The sequence below is a fragment of the Haliotis cracherodii genome, unplaced genomic scaffold (assembly GCF_022045235.1).
Source record: "Haliotis cracherodii isolate W230 unplaced genomic scaffold, xgHalCrac1.p SCAF_10, whole genome shotgun sequence".
NCBI classification, from domain to species: domain Eukaryota; kingdom Metazoa; phylum Mollusca; class Gastropoda; order Lepetellida; family Haliotidae; genus Haliotis; species Haliotis cracherodii.
This window is the reverse complement of record NW_027266265.1, coordinates 57030458-57049141: the sequence shown is the minus strand read 5'-3', so window position 1 is coordinate 57049141 and position 18684 is coordinate 57030458. Positions and strand designations below refer to the sequence as shown.

At 43.4% G+C, this 18684-nt stretch overlaps 4 protein-coding genes across 4 annotated transcripts; all 4 read left to right on the top strand.

The window, feature by feature from the left end:
* Positions 1-376: 376 nt before the first annotated feature.
* Positions 377-7993, top strand: LOC139454564 (dysbindin-like). The gene is made up of 8 exons (XM_071236357.1): positions 377-542; positions 1578-1682; positions 1926-1986; positions 2455-2587; positions 3033-3188; positions 4221-4361; positions 6166-6297; positions 7504-7993. Exons 1-8 carry the CDS (start codon positions 481-483, stop codon positions 7812-7814), a joined length of 1101 nt encoding a protein of 366 aa, XP_071092458.1. The 5' UTR covers positions 377-480; the 3' UTR covers positions 7815-7993.
* Positions 7994-12850: 4857 nt separating this feature from the next.
* LOC139453920 (S-antigen protein-like) lies at positions 12851-13312 on the top strand. Its single transcript, XM_071235365.1, has one exon. The coding sequence runs from the start codon at positions 12851-12853 to the stop codon at positions 13310-13312; it is 462 nt and encodes a 153-aa protein (XP_071091466.1).
* A 350-nt stretch (positions 13313-13662) lies between these two features.
* On the top strand, positions 13663-14046 carry LOC139453919 (S-antigen protein-like). The gene has a single exon (XM_071235364.1). It carries the CDS (start codon positions 13663-13665, stop codon positions 14044-14046), a length of 384 nt encoding a protein of 127 aa, XP_071091465.1.
* A 31-nt stretch (positions 14047-14077) lies between these two features.
* On the top strand, positions 14078-14626 carry LOC139453918 (S-antigen protein-like). Its single transcript, XM_071235363.1, has one exon. The coding sequence runs from the start codon at positions 14078-14080 to the stop codon at positions 14624-14626; it is 549 nt and encodes a 182-aa protein (XP_071091464.1).
* The last annotated feature ends 4058 nt before the right edge of the window (positions 14627-18684 follow it).

The following is an 18684-nucleotide window of genomic DNA, read 5'->3' as shown; positions in this document are numbered from 1 at the left end:
TGTGGAAAGGTTGTGTATGGTGCCACACTGGTTACAGACGTTTATAGCGCTACTTTGGTGAAACTTTCCAGTGCTTGGATCATACGTAACCAGGGCAGATTCGAACCCATTATGAGCGGATCCTGGCAGATCGCTGTGAATAGAAAGACGTACATATTTTGTCTCAGTGATATTAAGAATTCAACAATTAAATGTTTGTTTTGATATTTTCCTGAGTATTGCCAAAGACCCAAATCTATTTTATTGTCTCTGGTATTGCTGAGTTTATTCACATTGCGCATCGTCGACAGCTCCTTGCTAGACGGAGCCCAGTACAACCCGGAAGTGTGGAAGAACGGGTCACGTTGTTATCATGTGACTTGTCGAGTATGGCGACTTCCAGTGAACGGTGAACTGTTCCACCCGTGTGATACAGCACTCTGAGAAACGCAGGAAAGGGTGCACATCTCTGGATGTCTTGAAATATATCACGGCATTACAATGAGTGTGTTAGAGAGTATCAAGGGAACTTTCCACAGTGTACAGCAGGATATATTTGACGGGTAAAGTTTCTGTCATGTGGTTGACTTTCTAAACATTGATAACATTTGACGTTGACGAACAACAGGAGCTGTTATCATATTGTCATCATATATATTGGTAACTGGGGTTCAGATAACATTGGAATGTACTTGCATGTATTGAATAACTCACTTCTGATCGGTATAGTGTTATATTCTCAAGCAATGCACGACCAGCGCCGTCAATATCAAGAAAGCAGTGAAAGTAGCGAGTTTCCGGGAGGTTATCTCAATGTTGCATTAAAGGTGCAAGTGCAGATTTTAAAGGGTGTCAGCCATTTTTTATGTACATGATGTGAAGTTTATTTTATAAGAAATATGACATACATTATTTGATGCATTGCAGGGATGAGGTGCATAGTTAACACAAATCCTCACTAGATCTCATGGAAGCAGGCTAAAACGGCACTTCAGCAAAACGTGACCGATTTCTCTGGCGAAACGGGCACCGCTTTTGGCGAAAACGGCTACTATGTGTCGGGCGAAAACGGCACCTCTATTTTTAATAACGATAACAATTTTTTTTGTAGTAATATATAGATCTATGGTTTATTTACATGGTATTTGATGAATCTTGACTGTAGAGGCAACAGACTGGCCTCTCTGAAGAGCTCTGGGATCAATCTGTAGATCCCCAGGCACTGCTCGCCCACCTTGTTATTGATACGTCTATGTGAGATATATAAGTTGAGTTCACAATAAGTTGAGTTGCGTATAAGCTTAGTTGGATTATAGTTGGAGTAGAGGCTAATTGCTAATGTAAACTTGTTTTAACATCTCACAATTATTGGCGTTTGCAAGTTACAATGTAAGTTTAATATCATTTATTTGACCAAGGTAAAAAAAAATAAGGAGCTGTTTTCGCTTGAGTCGAGATGCCGTTTTCGCCAATGGGTTCCGTTATTGCCGGGTGACGTTTTGCTGAAGTGCCGTTTTCGCTATAACTCATCTCATGTTCTTACCCTGCACAAAATGTATAATAGTGTTCCACATTGTAATTCTCTATACTTACTTAAGGCTGAAGGCGCTTACATCGTTAGATGCACAGCCTCGAATTGACATCCTCAGACGGCTGCGGACAGATGGAGTCAGTCTAGATGCAGGGGCTGATTTGCTCAACAAGTAAGTTCATAATGTATGTTACTGCTCATAGGTTGGTGTGGGCAGATGTTAGATATTGTGTGTGTGTGTGTGTGAATATCGGTCTCTGAGCAGGTCTAGATAAATTCCTGCTTGACTATCCAAAGATTTGTTAATCTGGAATAATTTGGTTTTTTCATCAATTTGGACAATTTCGCTTGGGATGGTGCTGTCTGGAACAACAGCGTTAACTGTTTAACTTCAGTTTGTTTTCTGATGTTGTAGATACCAGAGGACATGGAAAGAACTCCAGACATACACATCTCACACAGCCAAAAAGGCAGAGGTGAGTCCTTTTCATGCACAGTCGGCAATGGATATTTTAGAACAATCACTGGTTTAAATTTTTAAATCTTGCAGAATCAGGCACACACAAAAATTCAAAGAATTGCAGTGATTATTATATTTTCTTTTATCGATGAGTAGACACTTACGAAAACCTAATGTTGCCGTTATGGTAGAATAATATTCAATAAAATATTAAGTAATTTAGGTAGAGAAAATAATTGAAATTACGAGAAAAACTTGAAATCTTGATACAGTTATATCAATATTCAAAATAAGGAGAAATTTTTGAGTGAAATAAGAAGTGAAATAACGAGAAAACATTAGGTTGTTATAGAAAGCAAACCCTATTCAGGAACGGAAAAATCTCTTGGTACATTTCTGTACATCTTGAATTATAATTACCAATACCTCTTGCCTCTTTGCTTATGAAGTATGGCTGTGACTTGCTCGTCTAACTGTTGTGCAGGAGGTGGACGGCGAGATCAGTCAGCTGTACAGCAAGTGGAACAGACAGGTGGACACGGTCAGTCAGCTGGAGGAGGAGGTGTCCGAACTACCCGATGTGGTCACGCTCATCAAAAAACTGACCACAGATCTTGGTAGGTGTGTCAGAAATTGTATTTACGCCAAATATAGTGATAAAGTGACCAACAATGTGTTGATGATGGAGAGCTGACATAAGGATGTCAATTTCTTTATTGTTTCTGGCAGACTCTGATTGTCTGTCATGGCTTTGTGTTGAGCCCAGTTCGATTGGCTTGATGCTAAGGCTAGTCGTCCTGTGAAATTGGTGATACGTGTGAGAGAAATATTGCGCTTACTTAGATATGGCATCAAGCCAGTCGTCCTGTGAAAATGGTGTTACGAGTGAGAGAAATATTGCGATTAGTTAGGGATGGGTATGGTTGATGTGGTGACATCACTTTTGAAACAGAGCGATGGTGGTGAACCTGGGGTTTGTCATTACAAGATGGAAACTATCATACATGTACACTGGATGATGGAGGATGAGGATGAGTCAGTTGTCTGTGTCTCTGTCCCCAGGGTACATCAGGCGAGACTGTGAGGGGGTGGAGGGGGCCCTGGAGAGGTTGGAGAATGTCATTGATGAACTGGAGCAGCAGAAGAACATGAAAGCTCACCTGGCTCAACTTGCTACCTACAAAAAGAAGAAGATGGAAGAGGTACAGAAGGTGAAAGGTCAGTTGGAAACGTTAATCACAATTATGGTTGATGAGAGGCTGTGTGAAATCATGCCCTGCACATGTTAGGTCTTGATGTGAGATATTGCTGTGAGGTCTTGATGTGAGATATTGCCGTCAGGTTTTGATGTGAGATATTGCTGTGAGGTCTTGATGTGAGATATTGCTGTGAGGTCCTGATGTGAGGTCTTGATGTGAGATATTGCTGTTAGGTCTTGATGTGAGATATTGCTGTTAGGTCTTGATGTGAGATATTGCCATCAGGTTTTGCTGTGAGGTCTTGATGTGAGATATTGCAGTGAGGTCTTGATGTGAGATATTGCCGTGAGATATTGCTGTGAGGTCCTGATGTGAGATATTGCCGTCAGGTTTTGCTTTGAGGTCTTGATGTGAGATATTGCCGTGAGGTCTTGATATGAGATATTGCTGTAAGGTATTACTGAAAAATCTTGCTGTGAGATATTACTGCAAGTTCTTGAGTTATATAGCTGTGAGATCTTTGTGAAAAACTTTTGTGATGTCTTGCTGTGAGATATTGCTGCAAGGTCTTGTGAGATAATGCTGAAAAATCTTTTCGTGAAGTCTTGGTGGAAAATATTTATGAGCAGTTTTTCTGTTAGATATTGCTGTGAGATTGTGATGAAAAATCTTTCTGTGAGGTCTGGCTGTGAGATATTGCTACATAATGCACTACAAAACATTAACATTCTCCAAGAAATGTATTAGTTGATTTTATAACCGGTTTGAAAAGACCAAGTGTATCATGATTCTTACTGTCTTCTTTACATAACATCATAACTGTCAGTATCAGGTCTGACATGTCACTGTGTGGCTGGAACCTGTGGAATAATGGAGACCAAACAAACACAACAAGGATGGAACTTGGTGATTATTTGTTATTGTTTTTCTCCCTTCGTTCATGACAGTGACAGACTATCTGGTCTGTTATTCACCCAGTATGATGTCATATTGCACTATGTTTCAATGGAGACTATTACACTTACATTAGCGTTATACGGTACTTTTGCAGTTCAAATGGCTAAGAGTCACGCAAGGGCAATGCAGGAATGTGATCGGCGTCGCCAGGCAGATCTGAAGGAGAGACAGGAAGCCTTCGGCGAGGCCTTCACTGAAGACATGGACTTCTACAAGACACATGGACACACAGAACGTAAGACAGAAGACAGTCCAAATTTACTACATGGGTACCATACCCCCTGTTACCCTACCCTACCCGGGTACCCACGCCCCTGTTACCCGACCCTACCCGGGTACCCACTCTAGGTCTCAGGAGATGTCTCAAACTGTCCGATCAGGAATATTATTAGCATAGCCCTGGCAAAAGTACTGAGATACATGTATTAAACAATTAATCTGGTCATGCATACACTGAAGTTGACTTAAGTTATATCTTTATTCAACCATATGAAAAATCAGAAGGAATGGGTGCAGCCCTATAAGACAGACAGTTTAGATTGGCAGAATAGGGCCCTCCTTTGTTGCATGAGGTGTCCATTAATGCAGTGTTTGAAATAAGCAACTGCCCATAGGCCCGTGGCAAGTAAATCTGGTGTTGGGCTCATAGTTTTAATTTGTATGGGTCCTCGTGGCCTGCAGTAAATTTACTTGTCAAATTATTTATAAGCTACAGTGTTTTAAATGAGGGCTGATTAGTTCAGTCAGGGCCTGCAGCTTCTAAAGTCTGTGGGTCCTGATGGCAGCCTGGTATTTTATATTTCAAACACTGCCGTAATGTCTGACTGACCTCCATCTATGGTCTGGAAGGTAATTTAAGGTACCGACGTTTACTACAATATCTGAAAAACTATCCGACCTACTCCAGTCAAAGTAGCCCAACGGTAACACCGTATTCGTGCATGCGTGATTCCCGTGCACCCTTTCGAGTTGAGTTGATTGGTTCAACTGTGTCATATGGCCCTGTGTCGCAGGGGTAGCATTATGCAGATGGCTGTTTCAATGAATGCTCATTCCACCCGTGACGAACAGGTCTGGTTGTTGATGAAATATAGTGACAGCTAAACAGACAGATTTTTTATTCATGCATCGATTGTCTTTAAATGTAATATCCAGTTATTTATGACTGTTTGATAATCTCATACCAACTTTGACTGGAGTAGGTCCGATAGTTTTTCAGATATTGTAGTAAACGTCGCTACCTTAAATTACCTTCCAGACTATAGTGGTGGTGTAACAATACATTGGTACAGTTTTGTGATACATGCGATACATTACATTACATTACATTACATTACATTACAAGTTATGTTGGTGTGAAAACACGTGAATAGTAACAGATTTAAAAAGATGAACACAACCAGCTCACACAGATTCTCTGGTATTTCCTGGTTGTATGACATTCACATCTCGCATTTTCCATCTCAGGAATTTGAAAACTAATGATTCAGGGTTGTGATTAACCTGCAGAAAAGAGGGAATATTATCTGATGAAATAAAAGGAGGGAGAGGAAAAGTGGATGAAGACTAATGGTAACTGATGTGGGATTGGCTTCTGTTACTAAAACATCTCGTGATGTGGTAGTTTCACTATGTGATGTCGATTATTAAAACTTGAGTGACCTGAGTCCACCGATGTTACCACATTCTGGCAACCAGGGTTAGGGTAGTACTGAAAAACAAAATAAATGTTTCATTGCCTGACAAAAACTGCCATTGTATCTTTTCTGTTTAATGCATGTAAAATGACAGGAAATTACAAAATATCCTTTAGAACATCACACAGGGATGCAAAATCACCATCAAAGTTACTGTTGTGATTCTAAAGTATTCAACAATCGAGAGTTACATCCCTGACACATATCACAACATATATATGGAATAAATACCTAGTTAATTATATTCCTTAAAATGCTTGAATGACTGAATAAATGAAACTAATGAGCTTTACTAATGATGCTGGCATGTGGTATCACTGGTCGACCCTCCCCTTGTTCCAGAGCTGAAGGTGTCTGACATTCCAATGCCTAAGGTCAGCAGTCTGAGTGACATCACGATAGACGACGACCAGATGATCATCAACAGCTTCCTCGCTTCCACGGAAACAACGCCGTCCAAGGAGAGAGCTTCCGGTAAGACAAACACCAATTGGGCTGAACACAGCTTCCTCTAGACTCCTTGTGCTCTGATTCAGACACAATCAGGACAACGTGGATCCTGAGGCAGGTGTACTCCTTGTGCTCTGAGTGGACCATTGATTCAGACACAATCAGGACAACGTGGATCCTGAGGCAGGTGTACTCCTTGTGCTCTGAGTGGACCATTGATTCAGACACAATCAGGACAACGTGGATCCTGAGGCAGGTGTACTCCTTGTGCTCTGAGTGGACCATTGATTCAGACACAATCAGGACAACGTGGATCCTGAGGCAGGTGTACTCCTTGTGCTCTGAGTGGACCATTGATTCAGACACAATCAGGGCAACGTGGATCCAGAAGAAGGGTGCTATGGGTGAACAAACAGCTTTTCTTAAACAAAGTGTACATACATTTGGAAGTTGTACAGGTAATCTGGTCTGCAGAGTGTAAAGTTTTGCAACACTACAACCAGCGATACAATGGTATTGGGCGGTATGTTTTTTAGGGAAAATCACACGAGTACCAAACACAAGTTAACTCAAGGACTATGTACAGTCGTGTTGTACTTGTTGTATGTTAACATGTATCCGTCACACGTCTATTCCTCAAAATTTAATCTGTGCTTGCTTCAAATGATGTCTACAACTACAGACACTATTTGGACAGAATTATGACCATGTGGTGATGCTTGTACATGTATGACAAATGGTTTGGGTGATGTGTCTGGGGGAGCATTCATTGAGCATGTTGAGAAATGTCTGAGTGAGAAGATAGTTATATAGATGACCTAGGTGATGCGTCTGAGGGAGCATTCATTGAGGAAAAGTCTGATTGTGATAATGTTTTACAGATGACCTAGCTGATGCATCTGAGGGAGCATTCATTGAGGAAAAGTCTGATTGTGATAATGTTTTACAGATGACCTAGGTGATGCGTCTGAGGGAGCATTCATTGAGCATGTTGAGAAATTTCTGAGTCAGAAAATAGTTATATAGATGACCTAGGTGATGCGTCTGAGGGAGCATTCATTGAGGAAAAGTCTGATTGTGATAATGTTTTACAGATGACCTAGGTGATGTGTCTGAGGGAGCATTCATTGAGGAAAAGTCTGATTGTGATAATGTTTTACAGATGACCTAGATGATGCTTCTGAGGGCGCATTCATTGAGGAAAAGTCTAATTGTGATAATGTTTTACAGATGACCTAGGTGATGCGTCTGAGGGGGCATTCTTTGAAGACGATTACACGGCAGAGTACAACATACAGGATGATGAAGACATCTTGGAGGATGATATCGACAAGATGGCTCATGAGCCTGCCGAGGGGGACGAAGTAGTGGAAACTGGCGGTGTGAATATAGACTCAGACGATGCAGACATCCTTCCAACAGAGAAGACGGATGCAGCAGGGGATGGAGAAGAAAGTGGCGCAGAAAAATCAGATAAGCAGTCCGAACCTTCCAACAATGTCACCGACCAAGATCAGTCTACAGAGGACACACCAAGCTAGTTGAGGCCAAGCTGAGGTCACCTACATTGTGAAAAACTACATCGTGACCAATCTCAGTGATATTACACATACTGCTTATAGTCTCTCTCATCATACGATTACAAGATAAGTAAAAATGTATTTGCTTAAAACGTTAAACATACTTCCAGATTGAGTCAGGGACTGCCTGAGAAGTCATTGCTAGGACCCATGTATGACCCATGTATGGCGAGTACAGCTATATATGCAACTAACGTCCATACAAGTTGGGGTCACAAAGACCTGTACCTTGATTCATACTGTTCCTGAATGTAGAACTGTATTAAGTGACTTGTTTACCTAGTTGTGCTACCTTTAGCACCCAGGAAACACAGGCGTGCTTCCTTTGAAATTCATGATATACTACATTGGATAGACTACTACATTGGGCTGAAACAAGTGAAAATCCACTGATGGTAGTGATCATAGTCTGGTAGCATTTGAGGGCTATAATTCTGAACCAGTTCCCAAGGCTTCAGTTTTGCTACAAACTGGAACTGAATAAAACTGGTTTGGTATGTGGTCTGTTATTTCGAGGATAGAGCTCCTTTATACACATGCTTAGTAGTCATATCTGGTAGGTGGTGGAGCGTGTCATATTGCGATCCAACTGTCGAGAGACATATCATGTATTGAAGATACTATTGTTAAACACTATTCTTTGAAAAACACTGTTTTAATTTAATGCAATTATAGTACGATGATCAACACAGAAATTGAAAAATAGGAAAAGTAGGACCTTATGTGTGAGGAACATGTTCACCTGGGATTCAGGGACCCAAGTTGCATTTCCCAGGACTCATTCCTGCAAAAAATATGTTTGGTAAAAATATGCTTGAAACCATGGTAACAATAATATGAGATTAGGCATGTCTCATTACAGACCATTCAGTGATGACTCTAATCTAGGATGTTATCAGATTTATCACACATTGGACCTCATTAATCCAGACACCTGTTATTGTAATTGTATTGTAATATGTCTGGATAACTGAATACTCTGTGTACCTGTCTAGTTGATGTGGTTAAAATGTCCAGGACAGAGGTAGACAGTATCACGCTCCCACACTCAGCTGTTACCGGTGTGATACAGGATGATAAGTAGTCAGTAGCTAGGTGCTACTATCAGGCACCTGATGATCTTTGGTATGTTTATAGTTGTTCAAAATGCAATGCAAGTATTTCATTATTTATGCATAGATGTGATGCAGTTCCTCCGGGGATGTTATACCTCATGTAGCTCAGGACGTGCACGTAGGTACCTATGTGATCAATGTTTTTTGTTTGTTTGTTTTTTGTTTAATGCCCATTCAGAAATATTCCAGCTATATGACAACGGTCTGTAAATGATGAAGACTGGACCAAACAATCCATTGATTGACATCATGAGCATCATGATAACATGCATCAACCAAATCAGTGGGCCCGACCTTCCGATCCGGTTAGTCGCCTCTTATGGAAGCATGGGTTGCTGAAGATCTGTTCTAAATCGGATTTTCATGGGTGAAGTGATCAATGTGGCAGCGAGGTCTGCATAATGAAGGTCCCTCCCTGTGTGGAGGGGCCGGAAATGTCCAGAGAGTTGTATAAATATTTCCACGGTTACCGAGTAGATGTGTTAATGGGCTTCCAGTAATTCCGTGTAAGGCGTTACATTATTATTTGTTAGATCACAGACTGTTTCCTGCTGAAGTCCTAAGTTGGGAAGTAGAGTTTAGACCTGGCCAGAGACAAACACCGATAGATATTTGCCATTTGGATTGATGATGGTGCTACTGATGAAAGAGCAGTTCCCTATGGTCCATCGTCTTTAGTCTTCCCCCTGATGTGCTATTGCTGGAATAATGCTAAGAGTGGTGTAATAACCAACTCACTCACTCACTCACTCAACTGTTCTTCGAAGACTGATGGAGTAAGTTTGACAGTCTGTGTGTCAAGGACAAAGGACAGAGCTCAAGGTTTGTTAGGCCTGGAATATTAGTGATCGATTTCGTGATTTTTGTCAGCGGAATAAATGTGTAATTTTTTGTGATAGAATTTCATTTTTTTCTGAAAATAAGATGAGTAGATCCGTGATGCCAAAAGTAAAACCTAATGGCCTAACAAATGGATAACAAGTGGATAACAAGCGGATAACAAGTGGATAACAAGCGGCAATGGGGTGTGTTCTCTCACGGATGTGTCTGATTGTCCATGTGGGTAGTCTGTGAAGATTGCTCCAGGTGTCTCTGCTGTCATATTGATTGTTGCTTCATGCAGAATTAGAACACTATTCAATGTAGTGAAAGTGAAGTTTGTCTATATATATTATAGACAGAATATTTTATGTTGTTTCTGCAAAGGGATTTTATGACAGTTGTTTTATTTTGATATTATATATCTGTTAATACCAGCTATTGCACATGATGGATACTAGTTAGCGCACACTTTTAGTAGGAGTTAAAAGACATCATAGATATGACACAATACTCATGAGGGGGTCTCAGTGGATATACCGGTACATATTGATTTGATGGTTATTAGTTTGTACTTCCCTTCCATTTTTTAACATATATTTAGACATGTTCCATCTGTATTTATTCCCCCCCCCCCACACACACTTCTCCCAACGTCTCTCCAGCCCTCGTTATATCGTATTATCATTAACTGTGAATGGAGGTGATTCACATGAGTGAGTGAGTGAGTGAGTGAGTGAGTTGGGTTTGACGCCGCTTTTAACAGTATTCCAGTTATATTACGGCATGTCAGCTTAATGTGGGAGGAAAGCCCGAAGTGATGCAGGTCTCAGACGTTTACCACTTTGGTGAAACCCACGACCATGGGTATGGTGCTGACAAAACTAGAAATATAATCAGGGAAAACCGAGATTCGAACCCACAATCATAGGTTTCTGGCGTGCCCACGTGATGCAACTCTGCACAGTGAATCACGCCTTAGACGACTGGGCCGCCAAGGCCCCCTGATTCAAACGAAGCCTGTTTAGTAGGTCTATGTATGTGGTGGATTTCATCATGTCCGTCAACAAGGTTAATTAAGAAGGGGTTGCATGAGAGTGTTTCTACGTCTGTATGTACTTGAGACAAGGATACGAGTGGTAGTGAGGCATGTAGGCTGAATAATTACTTAATAATGGCATTATAATAACTGTTGCATGTCATGTCTAGACAGTGTCTGGTATCCACATCTAGACCATGTCATGTCTAGACAGTGTCTGGTATCCACATCGACCATGTAATGTCTAGACAGTGTCTGGTATCCACATCTAGACCATGTCATGTCTAGACAGTGTCCAGTATCCACATCTAGACCATGTCATGTCTAGACAGTGTCCGGTATCCACATCTAGACCATGTCATGTCTAGACAGTGTCCGGTATCCACATCTAGACCATGTCATGTCTAGACAGTGTCCGGGTATCCACATCTAGACCATGTCATGTCTAGACAGTGTCTGGTATCCACATCTAGACCGTGTCATGTTCACAGTTATTCAGCCAAGCAAATAACGGCCATCTGTCCTCTGGTAATACAGAGACACCTGGTGGTCACCTGTTCTATCTTCAGTGTGTGAGTGAGTGTATACCTCTCTATCTTGTCTTGAGGCCAGACACATTTAGTTCCTGGTTTTACAAGCGAGTTCTACCCTGTATGCAACGAAAGGGACAAACACATTGTACGTTTGAAGAAACAAACACTGTTAAATTGATAAAACGCCATTTTAGACCTTCATGTCAAGATTTTGTTAAAATGAAACACATTATTAATCCAGACCACATTTTCTTTTACATATTTGTCTACTTGGCATTTTAACTAAGATATTGGTAACATAAGAAATTCAGTTGGTCTGGTCTGTTGAGGAACTAGATTGCTGTCATGCAGGGGGGTTGCCGATGTGGGTCGGACCCGTGTACTGAAATATACCATAGCTGGATGGGTTTGGCCGGGTACAACATGTATCTAAGTTGGTGCTGACTCCATGCTGCGTGTGCCCTATAGTGAAGCACTAGTGTCTGGTAGGGCCTAGCGGTGGTAATGTACGTGTAAAGGGGAATCATTGAACTCACTATGATCATGTTTTTGTTACTCTCACAAATCTTTTTATTCTTGTCAGATGATTAAAGACATCTTCAGTGACTAAGTCACTGTGGTAGAAACAATAATTTAACAGAATCATGTATAGTTTACACTAAAATATAGCAAAATGCACTGAATGTCCGTCAAAACATATTTCATTTGAAAACTTCTTTTTGTCAGGTTTTTCACACGTTAATTGTTTTCTTTCAAATGTTCTAAATCCACAGAAATCCTATTTCTGAATTAGTATGTTATCGATTATCAAACAATGAGTATGTTGATGAAACAGTCAGTGGTACCACTGTCCATGCTGATATTCCCCCACTTCGTGGAGCGATATGAAGCGTAAACCATTAGGATGACATCATGCTATTGTTGTGCAGTTCATTCGGAGCCAGGAAGTCACTGGCCATTCTGATCAAAATGTGAATGAGAAGTCAGGGACATGTTGATTCTACTTCCTGAATCAACAGATTTGAGTGATTTCTTCGAATTAAACCATGTTTTGGTAGATATATATATGATAATATATAATTACTTTCTAATTTTGCATAATGACGCCAGTTGCTTCAGCTTTTCTTGCACAAGATACACGTTCAGAATGACTAGTTAACAGAATAAACTGCAACAACAATAGTGTGACATCATCGCGATGGCTTGACACTCGTTATTGTTGTTGTTCTTGCCGAAACCTGGGACTGGAGAACTTAGACTTGCCTGTAATATTTTTACCCCTGCTATGTCTGTGTGTGATTATCAAATCTTTGTGTGTGGTTTGCCACTGTGCTACAGTAATGTCATACGTAGGTGTACAGCAACAAGCTATGTTGATTAGGATATGTTGAAAATATTTTTCGATTAATTTGATTGTTAAAACTGCAATTATTTTATGCAAAAATATAATAAATCCATTCCATAAAAAGACATTGGTTATGTGGTGAATATATGGAGGGTGCCAGGAGGATGCCAGAAGGATGCCAAGAGGATGCCAGGGGGATGCCAGGAGGATGCCTGGAGGATGCCAAGAGGATGCCAGGGGGATGCCAGCGGGATGCCAGGAGGATGCCAGGGGGATGCAAGGAGGATGCCAGAAGGGTGCCAGGGGGATGCCAGGAGGATGCCAGGGGGATGCCAGAAGGGTGCCAGGGGGATGCCAGGAGGATGCCAGGAGGGTGCCAGGAGGATGACAGGGGGGTGACAGAAGGGTGCCAGGGGGATGCCAGGAGGATGCCAGGGGAATGCCAGGAGGATGCCAGGAGGACGCCAGGAGGGTGCCAGGAGGATGCTAGGGGAATGCCAGTAGGGTGCCAGGGGGATGCCAGGAGGACGCCAGGAGGGTGCCAGGAGGATGACAGGGGGATGACAGAAGGGTGCCAGGGGGATGCCAGGAGGATGCCAGCGGGATGACAGAAGGGTGCCAGTAGGATGCCAGGAGGATGCCAGGGGAATGCCAGGAGGGTGCCAGGGGGATGCCAGGAGGATGCCAGAAGGGTGCCAGGGGGGGTGCCAGGGGGATGCCAGAAGGGTGCCAGGGGGATGCCAGGAGGATGCCAGGGGGAAGCCAGGAGGGTGCCAGGAGGATGCCAGGGGGATGACAGGGGGGATGCCAGGAGGATGCCAGGGGAATGCCAGGAGGATGCCAGGGGATTGCCAGGAGGACGCCAGGAGGATGACAGGGGGATGACAGAAGGGTGCCAGGGGGATGCCAGGAGGATGCCAGCGGGATGACAGATGGGTGCCAGTAGGATGCCAGGAGGATGCCAGGGGAATGCCAGGAGGACGCCAGGAGGGTGCCAGGGGGATGCCAGGAGGATGCCAGAAGGGTGCCAGGGGGATGCCAGGGGGATGCCAGAAGGGTGCCAGGGGGATGCCAGGGGGATGCCAGAAGGGTGCCAGGGGGATGCCAGGAGGATGCCAGGGGGAAGCCAGGAGGGTGCCAGGAGGATGCCAGGGGGATGACAGGGGGGATGCCAGGAGGATGCCAGGGGGATGCCAGGAGGATGCCAGGAGGGTGCCAGGAGGATGCCAGGGGAATGCCAGGAGGACGCCAGGAGGGTGCCAGGAGGATGCCAGGAGGATGCCAATGGGGGGATCTTGATGGTTTGAATCAACTTATTGGTCAAGGACTGGTCAGCTGGTGAGCTCATATATGGTCAGGAGGATGCCAGGGGGATGCCAGGAGGATGCCAGGAGGATGCCAGAAGGTTGCCAGGGGGATGCCAGAAGGGTGCCAGGGGGATGCCAGGAGGATGCCAGGGGGAAGCCAGAAGGGTGCCAGGGGGATGCCAGGAGGATGCCAGGAGGATGCCAGAAGGTTGCCAGGGGGATGCCAGAAGGATGCCAGGGGGATGCCAGGAGGATGACAGGGGGATGCCAGAAGGTTGCCAGGGGGATGCCAGAAGGGTGCCAGGGGGATGCCAGCGGGATGCCAGAAGGATGCCAGGAGGTTGCCAGGGGGATGACAGGGGGATGCCAGGGGGATTCCAGAAGGGTGCCAGGGGGATGCCAGGAGGGTGCCAGGAGGATGCCAGAAGGATGCCAGGGGGAAGCCAGGAGGTTGCCAGGAGGATGCCAGGGGGGATGCCAGAAGGATGCCAGGAGGGTGCCAGGAGGATGACAGGGGGATGCCAGGAGGGTGCCAGGAGGATGCCAGGAGGATGCAAATGCGGGCATCTTGATGGTTTGAATCAACTTATTGGTCAAGGACTGTTCAGCTGGTGAGCTCAGAGTCGGTATTCTGTGTCTGACTGGAGTCTCCATGTTACACTGTTACATCTCATCTCAGGGGGCTGGCACTAAACAGACACAGACAGACCGACACATACATACACATTCACACACACATTCACACGTGCATGCACATCGCTGGCCCAGTCGTCTAGGGCGCCGCGATTGGCTGTGCAGAGTTGCATCCCTTGGGCACGCCAGAAACCTACGATTGTGGGTTCAAATCCCCATTCGCCCCAATTATGTTTCAAGGTATGTCAGCACCATACCCGTGCTCGTGGGTTTCACCAAAGTGGTAAATGTCTGAGACCTGCATCACTTTCCTCCCACATTAAGCTGACACGCCATGATATAACTGTAATACTGTTAAAAGCGGCGTTAAAGCCAACTCATTCACTCAGTCACTAACTCACTCATGTGAATCACCTCCATTCACAGATAATGACAATACAATATAACGAGGGCTGGACAGACGGCGGGAGAATGTGTGTGTGTGTGGGGGGGAAATAAATACAGATGGAACATGTCTAAAGATATGTTAAAAAATGGAAGGTCCAATATTCATGGTCCTTATAGATATAAAGTGGACTAATATTCGTGGTCCTTATAGATATAACGTGGACCAATATTCGTGGTCCTTATAGATATAAAGTGGACCAATATTCGTGGTCCTTATAGATATAAGGTGGACCAATATTCGTGGTCCTTATAGATATAAAGTGGTTCAGTCCTGGAGTTAGTGGTTCAGTCCTAGAGTTAGTGGTTCAGTCCTGGAGTTAGTGGTTCAGTCCTAGAAGTAGTGGTTCAGTCCTAGAGTTAGTGGTTCAGTCCTGGAGTTAGTGGTTCAGTCCTTGAGTTAGTGGTTCAGTCCTGGAGTTAGTGGTTCAGTCCTTGAGTTAGTGGTTCAGTCCTGGAGTTAGTGGTTCAGTCCTAGAGTTAGTGGTTCAGTACTAGAGTTAGTGGTACAGTCCTGGAGTTAGTGGTTCAGTTCTGGAGTTAGTGGTTCAGTCCTAGAGTTAGTGGTTCAGTCCTAGAAATAGTGGTTCAGTTCTAGAGTTAGTGGTTCAGTTCTGGAGTTAGTGGTTCAGTCCTGGAGTTAGTGGTTCAGTCCTAGAGTTAGTGGTTCAGTTCTAGAGTTAGTGGTTCAGTCCTAGAGTTAGTGGTTCAGTCCTGGAGTTAGTGGTTCAGTCCTAGAGTTAGTGGTTCAGTCCTAGAGTTAGTGGTTCAGTCCTAGAGTTAGTGGTTCAGTCCTAGAGTTAGTGGTTCAGTCCTGGAGTTAGTGGTTCAGTCCTAGAGTTAGTGGTTCATTTTCCTGGAGTTAGTGGTTCAGTCCTAGAGTTAGTGGTTCAGTCCTAGAGTTAGTGGTTCAGTCCTAGAGTTAGTGGTTCAGTTCTAGAGTTAGTGGTTCAGTCCTAGAGTTAGTGGTTCAGTCCTGGAGTTAGTGGTTCAGTCCTTGAGTTAGTGGTTCAGTCCTGGAGTTAGTGGTTCAGTCCTAGAGTTAGTGGTTCAGTCCTAGAGTTAGTGGTTCAGTCCTAGAGTTAGTGGTACAGTCCTGGAGTTAGTGGTTCAGTTCTGGAGTTAGTGGTTCAGTCCTAGAGTTAGTGGTTCAGTCCTAGAAATAGTGGTTCAGTTCTAGAGTTAGTGGTTCAGTTCTGGAGTTAGTGGTTCAGTCCTGGAGTTAGTGGTTCAGTCCTGGAGTTAGTGGTTCCGTCCTAGAGTTAGTGGTTCAGTCCTAGAGTTAGTGGTTCAGTCCTAGAGTTAGTGGTTCAGTCCTAGAGTTAGTGGTTCAGTCCTGGAGTTAGTGGTTCAGTCCTAGAGTTAGTGGTTCATTTTCCTGGAGTTAGTGGTTCAGTCCTAGAGTTAGTGGTTCAGTCCTAGAGTTAGTGGTTCAGTCCTAGAGTTAGTGGTTCAGTTCTAGAGTTAGTGGTTCAGTCCTAGAGTTAGTGGTTCAGTCCTGGAGTTAGTGGTTCAGTCCTGGAGTTAGTGGTTCAGTCCTGGAGTTAGTGGTTCAGTCCGGGAGTTAGTGGTTCAGTCCTAGAGTTAGTGGTTCAGTCCTAGAGTTAGTGGTTCAGTTCTAGAGTTAGTGGTTCAGTCCTAGAGTTAGTGGTTCAGTCCTGGAGTTAGTGGTTCAGTCCTGGAGTTAGTGGTTCAGTCCTGGAGTTAGTGGTTCAGTCCGGGAGTTAGTGGTTCAGTCCGGGAGTTAGTGGTTCAGTCCTGGACTTAGTGGTACAGTTATACCTGATCTTACAAAAGCTATACACATCTCTTTCACACTTTTCAAAACTGCTGTATAAAACAAATAAAGTCTCTCCAATGTATAAATAGCTTTATTTGTGTATGGCTATCACATGCTGGTGGGGCAGTGCCATCTCAACAGTACACATCACAGGATCTGGAGCGCGGAAATCAACATATACTGATGGAAAACAATGAGGGAACAATGTTGATTGTCTTGGTAATAGTGGCACCTCATATCCACTGAATAAGACAGTGGAATGCTTGTATCTGCCAGTCCTCAAGATTTCATGGCATACAAAAAATTTCTGTATCTGTCCCCTTATTAATTTCATTCAGTATATATTCGTTCACAAGAAAACAATAACATCACATGATCGCTATCTACCACAATCACAACCATCTTCCAATAGTCCAATCAAAATTGTGTAACAAAATCCACATCCGGTTCATCAACTGCCGTGCCGATTTCGGTCAACTGCCGTGCAGATTTCGGTCAATTGCAGAAGTTGAAAAACACGTGAACAATCAACATACTGTCAACAGAAATTTCCCAGATGTTTTGACCAAGGTGCTCACGTGGTTTGATGCACTTCGCAAAGTAAGGCCCGTTTTATTACAATACAGATCTTGATTATCGATCAGATCGTCTTTACTGGGCGCCGCCTTTATGTTTGAAGCAAATGTAAGTGATATGAGAGGTGGATTCTGATTGGTCAATAGAAGGGACATCGAAGGACATAACTCGTAATAGACGCAGGTGGTTCTACGATCAAGCCCAGAAATTCCAGTCTTGTTCAGCAAGGATGGAAAATGGACTTTTACAGTCAGCTAACTCCCCTGCCTCGGGAAGATGATCCACGACACAATCAGTTTTCACAACCTTGTCACATATCTGATCATAATGACAGTCCATTGGTATAAAATCTCTTTCACGAGTATCTTGTTACAGATCTGATTTTAATGACAGAATATTGGTATAAATCCAATTGTGTTATGACAACAACATTTTCAAACAATTATTAAACTGGACACCCTTTTCCCTTATACAACTGTAAGTCTCGGCACTACGGGGTATATAAGTGCTATATCTTAACTCTCCAAGTATTGAATGTTTGGACAATGTCCAGGTGAGCTACAGTACCTCTGTATATTCCAGCTGCAGACGATGCAGGACTCACAGCTTCATAAACACTCACACACATACTTGTAAAGTGTACGTTGTCTTTTGATTACTGGTGGCTGTATGCTACTGAACATGTCACAGGAACACTGCATGCTGGGACGTTACACGATGTCACAGGAACACTGAGATAGTGCATGCTGGGACGTTACACGATGTCACAGGAACACTGAGATAGTGCATGCTGGGGCGTTACACGATGACCGCAGTTAACTGTTTGAACCATAAGGAAGAGAATTTATGGATGTCAACTTCTTTATTATGAGGAACACAATGTTTCAGAGTATATACTTCATCAGGTGAAGGAGTAAGCATCTTTTCCGAGACGCTGTGTTCCTCATAATAAAGAAGTTGGCATCGATAAATTCTCTTCCTTATGTGTATCACTTTTAAATGCCTTTCAGACTTTTTTTGAACCGTCTATTTATGTTATATCAACTTGAGATGAAGTGTCACATCCTTCAGTTCCATGGCAATATCGAATACTATTTGTACAACAACATATCCAAGCAATCAGACCCTACCCAGATACTCCCTCGCCCATCAAAAGTTGAGTTGATATTTCTAAATACAAATGGTGTATATGATAGTTATACTTGGTAATTGGTTGCAAAAATATAAGTACATTATGCAA

Bases quoted from the DNA above. Each gene is read 5' to 3' on its own strand.
- LOC139454564 (XM_071236357.1), top strand. From the start codon at position 481: ATGAGTGTGTTAGAGAGTATCAAGGGAACTTTCCACAGTGTACAGCAG. The intron at 1,683-1,925 runs GTAAGTTCATAA...CTGATGTTGTAG, and splicing joins GGGGCTGATTTGCTCAACAA to ATACCAGAGGACATGGAAAG. The intron at 6,298-7,503 runs GTAAGACAAACA...AATGTTTTACAG, and splicing joins GTCCAAGGAGAGAGCTTCCG to ATGACCTAGGTGATGCGTCT.
- LOC139453920 (XM_071235365.1), top strand. From the start codon at position 12,851: ATGGAGGGTGCCAGGAGGATGCCAGAAGGATGCCAAGAGGATGCCAGG.
- LOC139453919 (XM_071235364.1), top strand. From the start codon at position 13,663: ATGCCAGGGGAATGCCAGGAGGACGCCAGGAGGGTGCCAGGGGGATGC.
- LOC139453918 (XM_071235363.1), top strand. From the start codon at position 14,078: ATGCCAGGAGGATGCCAGGAGGATGCCAGAAGGTTGCCAGGGGGATGC.